At 38.6% G+C, this 15,761-nt stretch overlaps 1 protein-coding gene across 4 annotated transcripts in view; it reads left to right on the forward strand.

Moving 5' to 3' along the window:
* ARID4B (AT-rich interaction domain 4B) overlaps window positions 1-15,761 on the forward strand; it is a 137,560-nt gene that overhangs the window by 33,774 nt on the left and 88,025 nt on the right. For all 4 annotated transcript variants that reach the window (XR_009550201.1, XM_060191951.1, XM_060191954.1 and 1 more), the window contains exons 3-5: window positions 7,784-7,894; window positions 12,123-12,188; window positions 15,437-15,527. Coding sequence is in view for 3 of the 4 variants with exons in the window: in XM_060191951.1 (XP_060047934.1) it covers window positions 7,784-7,894; window positions 12,123-12,188; window positions 15,437-15,527 (268 nt within the window). In the remaining variant the exon portion in view is untranslated. The remainder of the gene's footprint in view (window positions 1-7,783; window positions 7,895-12,122; window positions 12,189-15,436; window positions 15,528-15,761) is intronic.

Here is a 15,761-nt window from a genome sequence, read left to right on the forward strand (position 1 = left end):
AAAGAAAAAAAGAAAAAAAGAGAAAACAAAAAAATGTTTTTTCCCCCTTTTGTTGCCCTTATTTTTAAATTTTTAATTGTTGTAGTTATTATTACTGTTGTTGTTGTCATCATTGTTGGTTAGGACAGAGAGAAATGGAAGAGAGGAGGGGAGAACGATAGACATCTGCAGACCTGCTTCACCGCTTGCAGGTTGGGAGCCGGGGGCTCAAACCAGGATCCTTATGCCGGTCCTTGTACTTCGTGCCATGTGCGCTTAACTCACTGCGCTACCACCCAACTCCTTTTTTTTTTTTTAATCTCAAAGATGCCTGTGTGTGTGTGTGTGTGTGTGTGTGTGTGTGTGTGTGTGTGTGTGTGTGTGTGTGTTATATCAGTATAAATGTTACCAGAACAATCTTATTTAATAGGACTTCAGTTAAGTTTAACTTCTTTGGTTCAACAGATGTATATGTAGGTGTTATTCTAAGACTAGGGCATCCACAGATGAATAAGGCACTATTTCTGCCATTATAGCAGTTAAATGGACAGGTCATAGGAAGAAAAAAAAAAAACAACCAGCAAATGCCCAATGAATATATACTTTGAAACATTCATTTTTAAGTGATTTAATCTTTATAGTACAAGGAATTAAACAGCACCAGACCACCCATTAGTTACTTAAACAGTATTGACAACATACAAATCAGCCAACTTTAAGGTTGCCAAAAGATGACTCTTTATTTCAATAATTTCTGCTGCATTTTTTAGCATTTTTAAATATTTTATTTATTTATTTTCCCTTTTGTTGCCCTTGTTGTTTTATTGTTGTAGTTATTATTATTGTTGTCATTATTGATGCCATTGTTGTTGGATAGGACAGAGAGAAATGGAAAGGGGGGGTACAGAGGGGGAGAGAAAAATAGACACCCGCAGAGCTGCTTCACTGCTGTGAAGTGACTCCCCTGCAGGTGGGGAGCCAGGGGCTCGGACTGGTATCTTTATGCTGATCCTTGCGCTTTGCATCATGTGCACTTAACCCGCTGCACTACTGCCCGACCCCCCCCCCCCCCAACATTTTATGAAGGGAAAAACTCCCCTTTTTGCACTTTTTCTTCTTTTCTTTTTTTTTTTTTTTTACAATTTATTCATGGATGTCAGTTGTATTAGTTACTCATTTTTAAACTGAAGTATAAGTAGAGTACAGGTCAGTCAGCTTTGATATACTTTACATCCCTAGCAGTATCATAGAACAATTAGTAATTTGATGCTCAAAAGTTTTTCCTATTTGACCAGTAGGAGCCACTTTATGGTGACTCCTTTGTGGCTCGAAGTGTCTCCATTATTCTTTACATTCTGGCACAAAGATGTTTTAGATTCTTTGGCAGTCCTGCCATTCCCCCCCACCCCCCATCAAGATTATCTGTGGGGCATAATTCTGGCACTACAGATCTGCTGCTTGAGGTGTTTTTCCCCCTTTCTTTTTTCTTCTCCTTCTCCATCTCCTTCTTTCTTCCCCCTTGATAGTACAGAGGACGTGAGATGGGAGAGATAAAGACACAGAAAGACATCTGCAGACCTATTTCACAGCTCTTGAAAAACCTTCCAGAAGGTGATTATTGGGGACTCGAACGAGGGTCCCTGCTCATGGTAATGCTTGCACTCAACCGGTTGTGCCACTGCCAGGGCCCCCTGCCAAATTTAAAGCCATTTCTCAGTGTTCCATTTAGGATTTATTTTTTTTTAATTTTTAATTTTTCATGAAAGAGAGATCAGAGCGTTACTCAGCTGTGGCTTACGGTGTTGCGGAGGGATTTAACCTGGGACTTTGCAGCCTCAGGCATGAGAGTTTCTTTGCATAACCATTATGCTATTGACCTCATTTAGGATTTAGAAATCAAGAAAAAAGATATTGGTATGCTTTTTGTTACTGTGGTGCTACTTGCTCTTAGTCTGTCTTATTTTTTTCACCAAGGTTATCACTGGGACTCAGTGCTTGCACAGTGAAATTACTGCTTCTGGGAGTCATTCTTTTCCCTTTTTTTTTCTTCTTCTTTTTCTTTTTTATTATGAAAGAGACAGAGAAATAGGGCAACAGAGGAAGAGAGATACCTGCAGATGGGGACCATTCATCCTCCTGCTGATGGGGGCCATGGACTCGAACCTGGGCCTTTGTGCTTAGTGACATGTGTTACTTTAACAGTGTACTTACCACCTGGCCCTATAGACCTTCTTACTGGATGGATTTAAGGAAATATATGCATATTCTCTCTCTTACACACACACACACACACACACACACACACATCTATAACGACTTATTTATGTTTCTATGTATATGTTATAAATAAGTTCTTACTTTTATTATATCTTATTATCTTAGATATTTTTCCCCCTCCAGGGTTATTGCTGGGGCTCAGTGCCTGCACCAGGAATCCACTGCTCTTGGAGGTTAATTTTTTTCCCTTTTTTTCCCCTTGTTGTTTTATTGTTGTTGTGGTTATTATTATTGTTGTTGGGTAGGACAGAGAGAAGTGGAGAGAGGAAGGGAAGACAGAGTGGGGGAAAGAAAGATAGACACCTGCAGACCTACTTCACCACTCATGAAGTGACCCCTCTGCAGGTAGGGATCCAGGGGCTTAAACCGGGATCCTTACGCTGGCCCTTGTGCTTCACCAAGTACTCTTAACCTGCTGCACTACTGTCCAACCCCCATACCTTAGATTTCTTTGTAGCCTTTTCATTTCCTTTATGGGCTAGAGAGATAACTCAGTGGCTCAGGACAGTACTTGCACACGTGAGAGAGACCCTAGGCAGTGCTCTGGCTTCTCACTGCTTCACTCTTATAAGAATAAATTCCCCGCCTATAGGGAAGTCGCTTCACAAGCAGTGAAGCAGGTCTGCAGGTGTCTATCTTTCTCTCTTCTCCCCCTCTCTGTCTTCCCCTCCTCTCTCCATTTCTCCCTGTCCTATCCAACAACGACATCAATAACAACAATAATAACCACAGAATAAAACAAGGGAAACAAAAGGGAATAAATAAATATTTTTTTAAAAAAATGAATACATAAATCTTTACAAACTTTTTCTTTGGCAGTGAGCAGTATGGCCCATTTGATCAAATGGTTTTCTTATTTAGTCATTGTAACAAGTCTTCCAACCATGCCACTCATTTCCTGTCCCTACTCAGTTCCCAGATGTCCACTGTGGCAGGGTCTGACTCTGCTTCTGTAGGGTACTTTTCATTAATTCTTTGTCAACCAGCTGAAATTGTCAGCACCTTTTGTAAATGTGTTTCTGAGATTTTCATGTACAAGAGTGTTGTTTTTTGGGTTTTTTTTAAGTAGTATTATTGCCATATAGTAGTTTAACTTTCTGAACATTTTAGAAAACTTTTTAAAAAAATATTTATTTTATTTATTTATTCCCTTTTGTTGCCCTTGTTGTTTTATTGTTGTAGTTATTGTTGTTGTTGTTGGATAGGACAGAGAGAAATGGAGAGAGGAGGGAAGACAGAGAGGAGGAGAGAAAGATAGACACCTGCAGACCTGCTTCACCGCCTGTGAAGCGACTCCCCTGCAGGTGGGGAGCCGGGGTTCGAACCAGGATCCTTATGCCGGTCCTTGTGCTTTGCGCCACCTGCGCTTAACCCGCTGCGCTGCAGCCCGACTCCCTTTAGAAAACTTTTAATACTCTTGTTTTTCTATTCTCTGGGCTGTATTGGCATTGCCTTAGCAACCAGTTGGAATATTTAATCTTTTAAAATAACTGTCTCAATAAAGTATCTTATATGTCTTGTATTTTTAAGGATCTTAAACAACTGTATATTTCCTAGAGATTGTTGGCAGTAACCACTTGACTAGAAAACTGATAAAAATACTGTCTTTTTAATACTTTATTTACTTTGGTGTACTATAGCTCTCAGCATATTGGAGATTACTGTGATTGATTTGGATATGTAATATGTTTCCATGGCATTTTGTCTTCTTGAAGGATTATTATCCACCAATAGCTAATTTTAAAAAATGCTTATGCTCTTTAGTGTTCCCATGGAATTCAATGGCTTTTAGGTGCCAGTTAGGGCATTTGGTAAATTGACTAGAAAAATAATTGTTTAAGCAATGTGAGATAACTGTAAGGTAGCTGTTGCCTTGACGACTAGAAAACCATTCTGTTTGCTTAACAAAGAGATAGCAATTTAGTAGTTTAATTTCTTTTTTGGCATAAAGGTACTACATAAAAATACTTTCTTTCAGCCTCTGAGATGGTCCATATTATTGACCAAAATCAGAAAAGCAGAGATAAAGCAGAAGGTTGTTTTTGTTGTTGCAGTTGTACAAGTGTACCCAACAAGGTTACTTTTGGTTGTAGAAGTTTCAGTTAACCTGCTTACATGATTGTTTATATATCTTGGGGTCAGGCAGTATCACTCAGTTGAGCACACAGATTACCATGCTGAAGGACCCAGGTTCAAGTACCTGATCTACACCTTCAGTAAGAAAGCTTCACAAGTGGTGAAGCAGTTCTGCAGGTATTTCTCCCCCTCTCAATTTATCTATGTTCTCTCTCTCTCCCCATATATATATATGTGTGTGTGTGTGTATGTGTGTGTGTAATTTTTTAAATATTTATTTATTCATTCCTTTTTGTTGCCCTTGTTTTATTGTTGTAGTTAATGTTGTCGTCTGTTAGGACAGAGAGAAATGGAGAGAGGAGGGGAAGACAGAAGGGGAGAGAAAGGAAGACAGCTGCTTCACCGCCTGTGAAGCGACTCCCCTGCAGGTGGGGAGCCGGGGGGCTCGAACCAGGATCTTTACGCCGGTCCTTGCGCTTTGTACCACGTGCGCTTAACTGCTGCACTACAGCCTGACTCCCTATATGTACTTTTTATTATCTTTATTTTATTTATTGAAGAGAAACAGAAATCAACAGAGTGGGGGTGAGATAGAGGGACACCTGCAGCTTCTCCCTGCAGGTGGGGACAAAAGGTTCAAACCTTCCCACTCAGTTTCTCTCTGTTCTATCAAATAAAATAAGCAAAGTTTTTAAATAAATAAATAAATGGGACTATATCAAATTGGAAAGCTTCTGCGTATTTAAAAAAATTCACCAAGACTACTCAATTGGCGAAGACATATGCATATTATCCATCTGACAGACATTGATATCTGATATCTATAAAGAAATCATTCAACTCAGGATTAGGTAGTGGCAGGCCTGGTTGAGTGAACACATTGCCATACACAAAGTCGAAATGAAAGTTCCTGGTTTCCCACCTTCAGGGGGATGCTTCAGAAATGGTGAAGCAGGTCTGCAAGTGTCTATTTTCCCTCTCAAATAAAAAAGGGGGGATATAAAATGGCTGCCTGGAATGTTGAATTCATTGCACAGGCACCAAACCCCGTTACTACCCTGGTGGTAATAGAAAAAACAAAACATACAGCTCAACAACAGCAACAAAACAACCCAATTTTTAAAAAGGGGGCAAAAGATTTAAATAGACAGTTTTCTAACAAAAATATACATGTGGTCCATAAGCATGAAAAAAATGTACCACTTCACTTACTGAGAAATGCAAATTAAACCACAGTGAAATATCATCTCACATCTGTGAGACTGACCTACATCAACAAAACAGGAAATGACAAGTGTTCATGAGAATGTGGAGGAGAAAGAAATCTACTACACCAAAATGGTGGGAATGCTAGTAGTTGCAGCCTCTATGGAAAACAATGTGGAGAATCCTTAAAAATGGAAATGTGTTATAGCCTTGTAGTACCACTCCTAGATATATATCCAAGAAATGTGAAAACCTATCCATACCTGTTTTACTTAACAGTTGCCAAGGACTGGACACAATTTATATGCCTATGGACAGATAAGTTGATAACTTGATAAAGAAATCATGGGACAGGGATCTGGGGTTGAGTCCCTGGTCCCCACCTGCAGGGGGAAAGCTTTACAAGTGGTGAAGCAGGTCTGCAGGTGTCTCTGTCTCCCCCTACCCTTTCAATTACTGTCTCTATCCAGTAAATTAAGATAATAATAAAAAATTAAATTATGGGACCTATATTCAATGGGGTAGTACTCTTCAATTTAAAGAGATGGTATTGTGTTCTTTGAGACAAAACAAATGGAACTGGAAGTGATTATGCTTAGTGAAGTAAGGAAGGAAATGAAAGACAGCTGCTGCTCATAGGTGGAATATAGGCAAATTAAATTGATGAACTTGCAAACAAAGAAAAGAATTGACTAAACTTTCTCTAAGACCGTAAGAACCATGGCATTTTTCTTTGGACAGGCGCACAGGAGTTTTGTAGTGAGTCTCATATGGAAGTATACCCCTGTTAGCTTGTATTCTTGTAAATCATGGTTAAATCACTCATAAAAATTAGGGGATATAAAGAAAAAGCAGAAGTCCTTAGGAATATAGATCCTGTACAGGGTTGTTCCAGAACACACAGTTAGAGCAGCTTGATTATGATTATTAAATACTAAACCACAAACTAGAAAACTTAGATTTTTTTTTAATGTCTTTTTTTTTTTTTTTTTTTTTTTACCAGAGCACTGTTCAGCTCTGGCTGATGGTGGTGCAGGGACTGAGCATGGGACTTTGATGCCCCAGGCATGAGAGGTCCTTTGCATAACCATTATGTTATCTACCCTCCACCCTTTAGATCTTATTTAACATAGTATAAATTTGCAGTGAAACTGGGCCAGGGGGTGGCGCACCTGGTTGAGTGCACATGTTACAATGCTCAAGGACTCAGGTTGAAGTCCCCGATTCCCACCTGCAGAAGTGAAGCAGTACTGCAGGTGTCTCTCTGTCTCCCCCTTCCCACTCAATTTCTGACTGTCTCTACCCAATAAATAAATAGAGTTCATAAAAAAAATTTAAAAAAATATATATGCAATGAACCCATGTCAAAGCATTTCAGAATTTTTGTCAGATTTTTACCAGAGATTTCCCTGATTGGATTTCTTCAGATTTCTTACCAGTAGTTTAAATTTGTTTAATTTCCATCTTCATGCCATTTTGTCTTTGAATTGTTTACATAGAAGTATAATAAGCTGTTCTGAATTTGGTTGTCTATAGCTTAAATATTAAAAAACATTTTGTGATTTTGAGTTTTATGAATATGCATCCTAGCAAATGGACCACTTAAATGGTAACATAGGAAATAAATATTGGGATGACTGGATGGAATGCTATGCTTGTGGTTGAGCTTATTCGCATCATGATCCAGGTATTATATATTTAATAGACAATATATGCCTTTATGTTCTTATTATGTACACTCACACAATTTATAATGCATACATTTTACATATTAATTGCAATAGTTTATAGATGGCTCTAACTTTTCATAGCTGTAAGAGATTACATCTGCTGTTTTGAGGTTTGACTGTGGGGTAGAATTAGTTTAAATCTGACTATACTGGGGGTCGAGCAATAGTGCAGCGGGTTAAGCACACATGGTGCAAAGTGCAAAGACCGGCTTAAGGAGCCTGGTTTGAGCTCCCGGCTCCCCACCTGCAAGGGGGGGGTCGTTTCACAAGTGGTGAAAGCAGGTCTGCAGGTATCTATCTTTCTCTCTTCCTCTGTCTTCCCCATCTCTCTTGATTCCTGTCCAGCAACAACAACATCAGTGACAACAATAACAATAATGATAACATGGGCAACAAAATGGGAAAAAATAGCCTCCAGGAGCAGTGGATTCATAGTGCAGGCACCGAGCCCCAGCAATAACCCTGGTGGCAAAAAATAAAATAAAATCTGACTATATCTTTTGTTGCATTTTTAGACCCTTGATGAGCCCCCCTATTTGACAGTGGGCACTGATGTCAGTGCTAAATACAGAGGAGCCTTTTGTGAAGCCAAGATCAAGACTGCAAAAAGGCTTGTCAAAGTCAAGGTATAGTATATGTAGTTTTTATAAGCTATGTTCTATATTTAAACTTTTATTTTGTGTGTGTATCTATAGTATTTTTTCTGAGTGTAGTTTATAAGAGAAGTGGCTGTATGTGTATTAGTACTAGGATCAAATCCAGGGCATTCTACTTGTAAAACAAGTGCTCTATCCTAATATTATATCCTAGAGCCCTAATATTAATGGTTTTAAAAACATCTGAGAATAAAGTACTATATTCAGTTTTGTTTGTATTTACTATAAAAATATTTATTTAAAAAGGGAGAGACTTCAGCTTCTGAAGTACTATGCTTCTCTAAAATTTGCAGCACTATGAATTAAACCCAGGCACTTACTAATAATGCCAAGTCTTGAGTTAGGATGCTAGTCCTATACCTACTGAGCTACCTCCCCATCCTCCATTATTACTTATTTGTAATAGTAAAGTATTCCAGTTGGAATGAAATTAGATCATCACAGTTGATCTTCTGAATGTCATTTTACTATATTCTTGTTATAGTTTGTATTCAGTCTTTTAGAGGTGGACAAGGCTAAGAAGTCATACATATTTTTTAAATTTATTTATTTGTTCGATAGAGACTGTCAGAAATTAAGAGGGAGAAAAACACCTGTAGACCTACTTCATCAATTGCAAAGCTTTCCCCTGCAGGTGGGGACCGGGGGCTAGAACCCGGGTCTTGTGCATTGTAATATGTGCACTCAACCAAGTGAGCCACCACCTGCCCCAGAAGTCATATAATTTGATCCCTTAATTTTATTGCAACCAAAATGAGATTCAAAAGGATTAATAATAAAATGGAAACTTTCATAGTTCTTCAGTTTTAAGATATACTTCTACCTGTTTTAACCATGGAATTGCAGAGTGACATAATTGTTTTAGCTAATAATATGTTATACTAGTTAGTCCATATCCTTTATTTTTCTTGAAAATTTTTCTACTGTGTTTTATCTCAGATAATGCAGAAAAAGAAATGCTCACTTTTTAATTAATTATCTATGTTTAGAAGTAAGGTACAAGTTAAATATTTGAAGGTTGATATTTATCCATCTGTTTATTTATTAAGCAGTAAACTCTGTCTAAGGTATTTTGTTCAGTAGGAAAGACAGTGATATGAGGGTGGGGTAATAGTACGCCTGGTTGAGTGCATATGTCACAATGTACAAGGACCTGGGTTCAAGCCCCCTACCCCCACCTGCAGGGATAAGCTTCATAAATGGTGAAGCAGGGCTGCAGGTGCCTCTCTCTCTGTCCCTCTCTATCTCCCTCTTCCTCTCAATTTCTGGCTGCTTCTATCAAATAAAGATAACATACTTGATTTTTGTCTTCCTTGCTATTATGTGGTACCTGGGATCAATCCAGGACCTTTACCCTTATGCTTCGTAGGCACTAAAACCTTGAAAAATCAGTTTTCTTACTGTTTTTAGACAAAGCTACTGTTAGCCATGCAACAGCCTAATGTGAAATTAGATAAAAGCCCTTCCTCTGGGTAGAGAGCATGGAATACAAATAGACACTTTCTTGCCCGAAACAGAAAAGTGTTCCTTTGAATATTCCAGAATCCAGGTTTAGGACTACAGAGCACCTGCTGAATTTTAGCCCTGATTTACTAATTCTACACTGTAAGTGATCAACCAGGAAAATGGCATGCAGCAGTCTTTTTTCCCCCCATTAATGGATAAAACTCGCAGTCTTCTGTCCCTATTGATAGTACCCTAGTACCTTACATATAAATGTTGGATGTATGAGGGGCTGGGTGGTGGCACACTGGGTTAAGTGCACACTGTTTGAAGCACAGGGACCCATGCAAGGATCTTAGTTCAAGTCCTTGGCTTCCCACCTGCAGGGGGCTCGCTTCACAAGCAGTGGAGAAGGTCTGCAGGTGTCTACCTTTCTCTCCCCTTCTTTATCTTCCTTTCCTCTCCCAATTTCTCTCTGTCCTATCCAACAACAGGAAAAATGTGAAAAAATGGCTGCCAGGAGTACCAAGCTTCAGTGATACCCCTGGAGGCAAAAAAAAAAAAAAAAAAAGAGAGACGAAAAGAAAAAGAAGAAAAGAAAGATCTGTTTATGATTCAAAGTTAATGATTTTCGGAGCAAGTCTGTTGGTATACAGCTTACAATTTTCATTTTTTCCCTTAATAAAATGTAATGAAAGCAAAAAAACAAAACAAAACAGTTTTTTTTTTAAATATAGCACTGAGAGACAGACTTGTGACTTCATCTATCTGTAACACTATTGAAGCTTCGAGTGCCAATCTTTCTTAGAGAGAATCCCTTCCCCCCATCCCCAGCAGTTTTCATTTATTGAGTGTTTTACTCTTTTTTTTTTTTTTTTCCCCCTCCAGGGTTATGGCTGGACTCGGTGCCTGCACCATGAATCCACTGCTCCTGGAGGGGATTTTTCCCCCTTTTGTTGCCCTTGTTGTTGTAGCCTCCTTGTGGTTATTATTATTGCCGTTGTTGATGCTATTTGTTGTTGGATAGGACAGAGAGAAGTGGAGAGAGGAGGGGAAGACAGAGAGGGGGAGAGAAAGATAGACACCTGCAGACCTGCTTCACTGCCCATGAAGCGACTCCCCTGCAGGTGGGGAGCCAGGGGCTCGAACCGGGATCCTTACACTGGTCCTTGCACTTTGCACCACATGCGCTTAACCCACTGCGCCACCGCCAGACCCCCTATTTTACTCTTTTTAAACATCATATTAGGTATTGAAACTCTAGCATTAAGACCTGTTTTTTATGTGACTTATAGTCTACATAATTTATTTATTTATTTCTAACATTTATTGAGGAGTGGTTAGAGGATGCTGTGATTTTATGTGAGGCAAAAATGTGTGTGATGCTAAAACTGTAGAATATCTTTTTTTTCCCATCACTTATTTGTGAGCAAATTGATTATCAAGCACATCGGTTAAGGTTTTGTTAATGTTGCTGTACCAATAAGAAATGTTGACCAATTATTTCATCTTTGACCATTCACTTTTTTTCAGGGCTTTGTTTTTAATGGTAGAGATACAGAAATAGAATATCACTTTGACATATTTGATGCAGAGTATTGACTTCAGCTCTTTAGCCACTGCACAACTCTTACATGCTTAATTAAATATACCTTAGAATGTAGTTGTAGGGAGTCGGGTGGTAGCGCAGCGGGTTAAGCGCACGTGGCACAAAGCACAAGGACCAGCTTAAGGATCACGGTTCGAGCCCCCGGCTCCCCACTTGCAGGGGAGTTGCTTCACAGGCGGTGAAGCAGGTCTGTAGGTGTCTCTCTCTCCACCTCTCTGTCTTCCCCTCCTTTCTCCATTTCTCTCTGTCCTATTCAACAAAGATAACAACAACAATAACTACAGCAGTAAAACAACAAGGGCAACAGAAGGGAATAAATAAATAAATGAATATAAAAAGTCTATTAAAAAAAAGAATGTATTTGTAGGGCTGGGAGATGGCATAATGGTTATACAAAAAGATTTTCATGCCTGAGGCTTTGAGGTCCTTTGGTTCATCCTCCAAAACCACCATAGCCAGAGTTGAACAGTACTCTTGTTGGAAGAAAAAAGAAAGAAAAAGAAAATCTTAAAACGTCATTGTAAAGGGGTCGGATGGACAGTGGTGCCCTCAGTGTAGAACTCACGTGTGTTGCATTTCATAAGAACACTTGTTCGAGCCATTTCAAGACACCAGTCCCCACTTGGAGGTGGAATCTTCGCAAGTGGTGAAATAGTGCTGCAGATATTTCTTTCTCTTTCTTGCTGTAGCTTCTTCATCCCTCTCAGTTTCTTTCTGTATTTATCCAAAAGTAAATGAAGTTGTGTGTGTGCGCTCACGCATGCATCACGCGCATGTGATTATTGTGTAGATTGGATGTTTGAAGCTTTGAGCCTAATGTTTAGCTTTCAGTAAATGTTTTCTTATACTGTCTTATTAATAAGCTAGACTTTCACAGATTGATGTAATGCTTCATCACTAAGATCTCTTCCTTTTATTTTTTTTATTTATACAATTAAACTAATCACTGATAATATTGAATGAAGTATGATATGTGAAATAACAAACTAGTCTGGAAACTTTGAGAGTAATTTTTCAGTTAATATACTTTCAAATTGATCTTTTAAAAAAAATTTAGGTTACTTGCAGTGCAAATGAATATATAACATTGATGAGTTTGTTTGATTTTTGTTTCTGCTTTTAGTGACTGATTTTTTTTATTTTTAGGTAACATTTCGACATGATTCTTCAACAGTGGAAGTTCAAGATGACCACATCAAGGGTCCGCTAAAGGTAATTAATTTATTATTAATTTGGATACATTATGGGAACACGATATATGTATTCTTAAATAAAACGGACATCAAAGCAGTGTTGACTACTTTATATAGTTTGAATATTAACCACTTGCTGCTTAAGTTACAGGTATTTTTCTCCAATTGCTTTCTTATTTCTGCTATTAATTTTTTTTTTTTTTTTAATTTTTATTGCCATCAGGTTATTGCTGGGGCTCTGTGCCTGCTCTCAAACCTACTTCTGGAATCCTTCTCTCCCCCCTATTTTATTTGATAAGACACAGAGAAATTGGAAGAGGAGGGGAGAGAAAGATAGGCATCTGCAGACCTGCTTCACTACTTGTGAAGCACTCCCCACCCCCCTGTAGGTGAGGAGTGGGGGCTTGAACCTGAGTTCTTGCATATAGTAATCTGTGTACATCAGCTGTATACAGATACCACCCAAACCCTTCTGCTATCAGCTTTAATCTATTCAGTCTTGTTGCATATCAGGAAACTGTTAGTAGTAATAATCGAAGCTAGTTGGCACACTGTAGGTAAGGGAATAAATCTCATTTAAAATATATTTTAAAATACTGAAGGGAGATAAAGTAATCTGTCCAAGGTTTTACCCAATAATGGCAGAACCAAAATCCTGAAAGTCTTACAATCTGTAATTAAAGCACTGGGTCCTCTTGATGTTAAATGTACACTTCTATGCCCTCTTTGTACTTTTGCCTGATAAACTCACCAGTGTAACTCTTTACTGCTTGACTGCTGCTGCCCTGTTTGCCTGGCACTAGCTATTACCAGCTACAAAAATTATCCCTTATTGTAAAGGTCTAGCAAAGATTAACTGCTTTGTAACCTCAAGCCCCCCCCCCCAATTCTAGTCTCCTTGACTATAGTTGGTTTATTTTGGTTAGAGACAATGAGCAATTGAGAGGGAAAGGGGAGATAGACATCTACAGCATTGCTTCACCACTGCTGAAGCTTCCCCCAGATAGAACCTGGGTTGCAGGTGGCAACCTGTGCTCAACCCTGTGGCCCTCAGTTTTGGGATTTCCTTACAAAAAAATTTCTTTATTGATGCAACAAGATAGCTCACCTGGGCAGTATTCCTACTTTTCCATGTGCTCAGCTTAGGTTCATACCAGATACCCTCTGCACTAGAGGAAGTTTTGGTGCTGTGATATCTTTCTGTCCTGTCTCTTTATATGTGAAAAAGTTGGCTCAGCATGGTGAATCTCTGGTAATGATTAAATAAAACCAAAACAAACAAAAAGAAGAACCTTGTGATTAGGGCTTAAAATTATTCTGGTTATTGCAGGAGCGGGCCAAGTATATTGTTCCTGCCTAGAGTTATTTGTTCTTTAAATATATGTTTTAGGGAGTCGGGCAGTAGCGCAATAGGTTAAGCACATGTGACATGAAGCGCCAGACCAGAGTAAGGATCCTGCTTCTGAGTCCCCGGCTCTCCACCTGCAGGGGAGTCGCTTCACAGGTGGTGAAGCAGGTCTGCAGGTGTCTATCTTTCTTTCCCCTTCTCTGTCTTCCCCCCCCTCTCCATTTCTCTCTGTCCTGTCCAAGAACAACAACAATAAAAAATAACAAGGGCAACAGAAAGGGAATAAATAGATAAATTCCAAAAAAAGAAAAAATGTGTTTTATTCGAGTGTATAGTATATTGAATGTATTTGGTTCTAAAGTGTGTTGTTACCAGGCTGTCTACTAAACATACCTTTCTTTTTTGTTCTTCTGAAGAAAAAAAAAAAAAAACTATTCTGGTTTTTAAATAAGCAAGTCTATTAAATTTTGGGATCAAGATTAATATCATTGTCTATGGATTTTTTTCTTTTTCTGTATAGTTTTTGTTCGTTTTATTTTAGTGCAGTGCTGGAAAATGAATCCAAGGTCTTGCTCCTGCATTATACCCCAACTGGAAAATTACCCCAGGCTAGCTTTCTTTTATTCTTTTATTTTCGAGTGAAAGGGAGAGGAGAGTCACCACAGCACTGTTTCCTCTGGTGCTGTCACTGCTGCTTTCATTTGGTACAAAGGTTCAAACTCAGGGTTTGGAGAATATTAAGAGATTGATGAACTCTCCAGACTCCCAAATGTTGAATTATTATGATTATGATTATTCCATAATATATTTTGTAGCTTTCTTTCAACTGTTAAAAAAAAATACCAGTACTTGAATAAATGTTTCCCTTGGAGAAAAATAAGTCTACTAAAATTGTGGTCTAGGTATTATTTTCATGTAAACTCATTGTTCAAATGACCATCAAACTCAAGTATTAGCATGTAGTGGCGGTAGTCATATAATAAAAGTTTTGTTTAATTACCGGAGGTTCGTTCTGTCCTTCTCTTGTGCATTGTGTGGCACCAAAATCCTTTGCTTTTAAGCATGCTTATTTCTGTTATCATTATAAAGAACTTATTGATGTGATTAGCATCATTTTCTTGATCAGTACAAAATATTTTCAATGATTGCCATTAGCGGTACACATTCTAACTTAATGGGGAAGGAGCTATGTGTCAGTGATTGAGCACAGGGCCTCATGTATGTGAAGCATTTTCTCTACCACTGAGCTAGATCACCTGCTGCATTCTAACTCTGGAGACCCCAAAGCTATTCATCCGTCCTGAAAAGGGACATTAAGGCGGGTGTGGGGGGGTGCTTGTTATCCTTTTGAGGACAGAAACATTTGTCCTCAAAGGGTAGTTGAGTATATTTGGGGTTCACTCAACCCCAAGTTATAAGGACAAAACTATTTGTATATAATGCTTAGATTTTTATTTTCCCTTATAACTTTGACATTTGACTTGTGATACATAAAGCTACTGGGAGTTGGGTGGTAGCGCAGCGGGTTAAGCACATGTGGTGCAAAGCTCAAGGACCAGCAAAAGGATCCCGGTTCGAGCCCCTGGCTCCCCACCTGCAAGGAAGTCGCTTCACAGGCGATGAAGCAGGTCTGCAGGTGTCTATCTTTCTCTCTCTCTGTCTTCCCCTCCTCTCTCCATTTCTCTGTGTCCTATCCAACAATGACATCAATAACAACAACAATAATAACCACCACAATGGCAACAAAAGGGAAATGTAAATAAATAAAAAATTTAAAAAACAAACAAAAAAACTACTGGCACCTTAACATACATCAACAGTTATTTTATTCTTTCTCAGTATAAAAGTTTTTACAGAAATTCAGTGTTTGGTTTGTTTATTCGTCTTTTAAAAGTTTTTCTTACTTTTTACTAATCTAGGTTGGAGCTATTGTGGAAGTAAAGAATCTTGATGGTGCATATCAAGAAGCTGTTATCAATAAGTTAACAGATGCGAGTTGGTACACTGTAGGTAAGGGGATATATCTTTTAAAAATGTATTTTCAAAGGGGAAAAAAGTAGCAAAATTCTCTCTTATACTTTTTGAGAACTGTGGTGTGTTTATGGGGTGGGGGAGTACACACATGGCTTTGGTGAGTTCAGTGACTTATGTGCACTATGAATATGTGTGAAACCATGCTATTCCTGAAGCCTTATATATGTATTTTTAAAGATAATACAACAAATAAAACAGATTCTTCTTGTT

The sequence above is a fragment of the Erinaceus europaeus genome, chromosome 6 (assembly GCF_950295315.1).
Source record: "Erinaceus europaeus chromosome 6, mEriEur2.1, whole genome shotgun sequence".
NCBI classification, from domain to species: Eukaryota; Metazoa; Chordata; class Mammalia; order Eulipotyphla; family Erinaceidae; genus Erinaceus; species Erinaceus europaeus.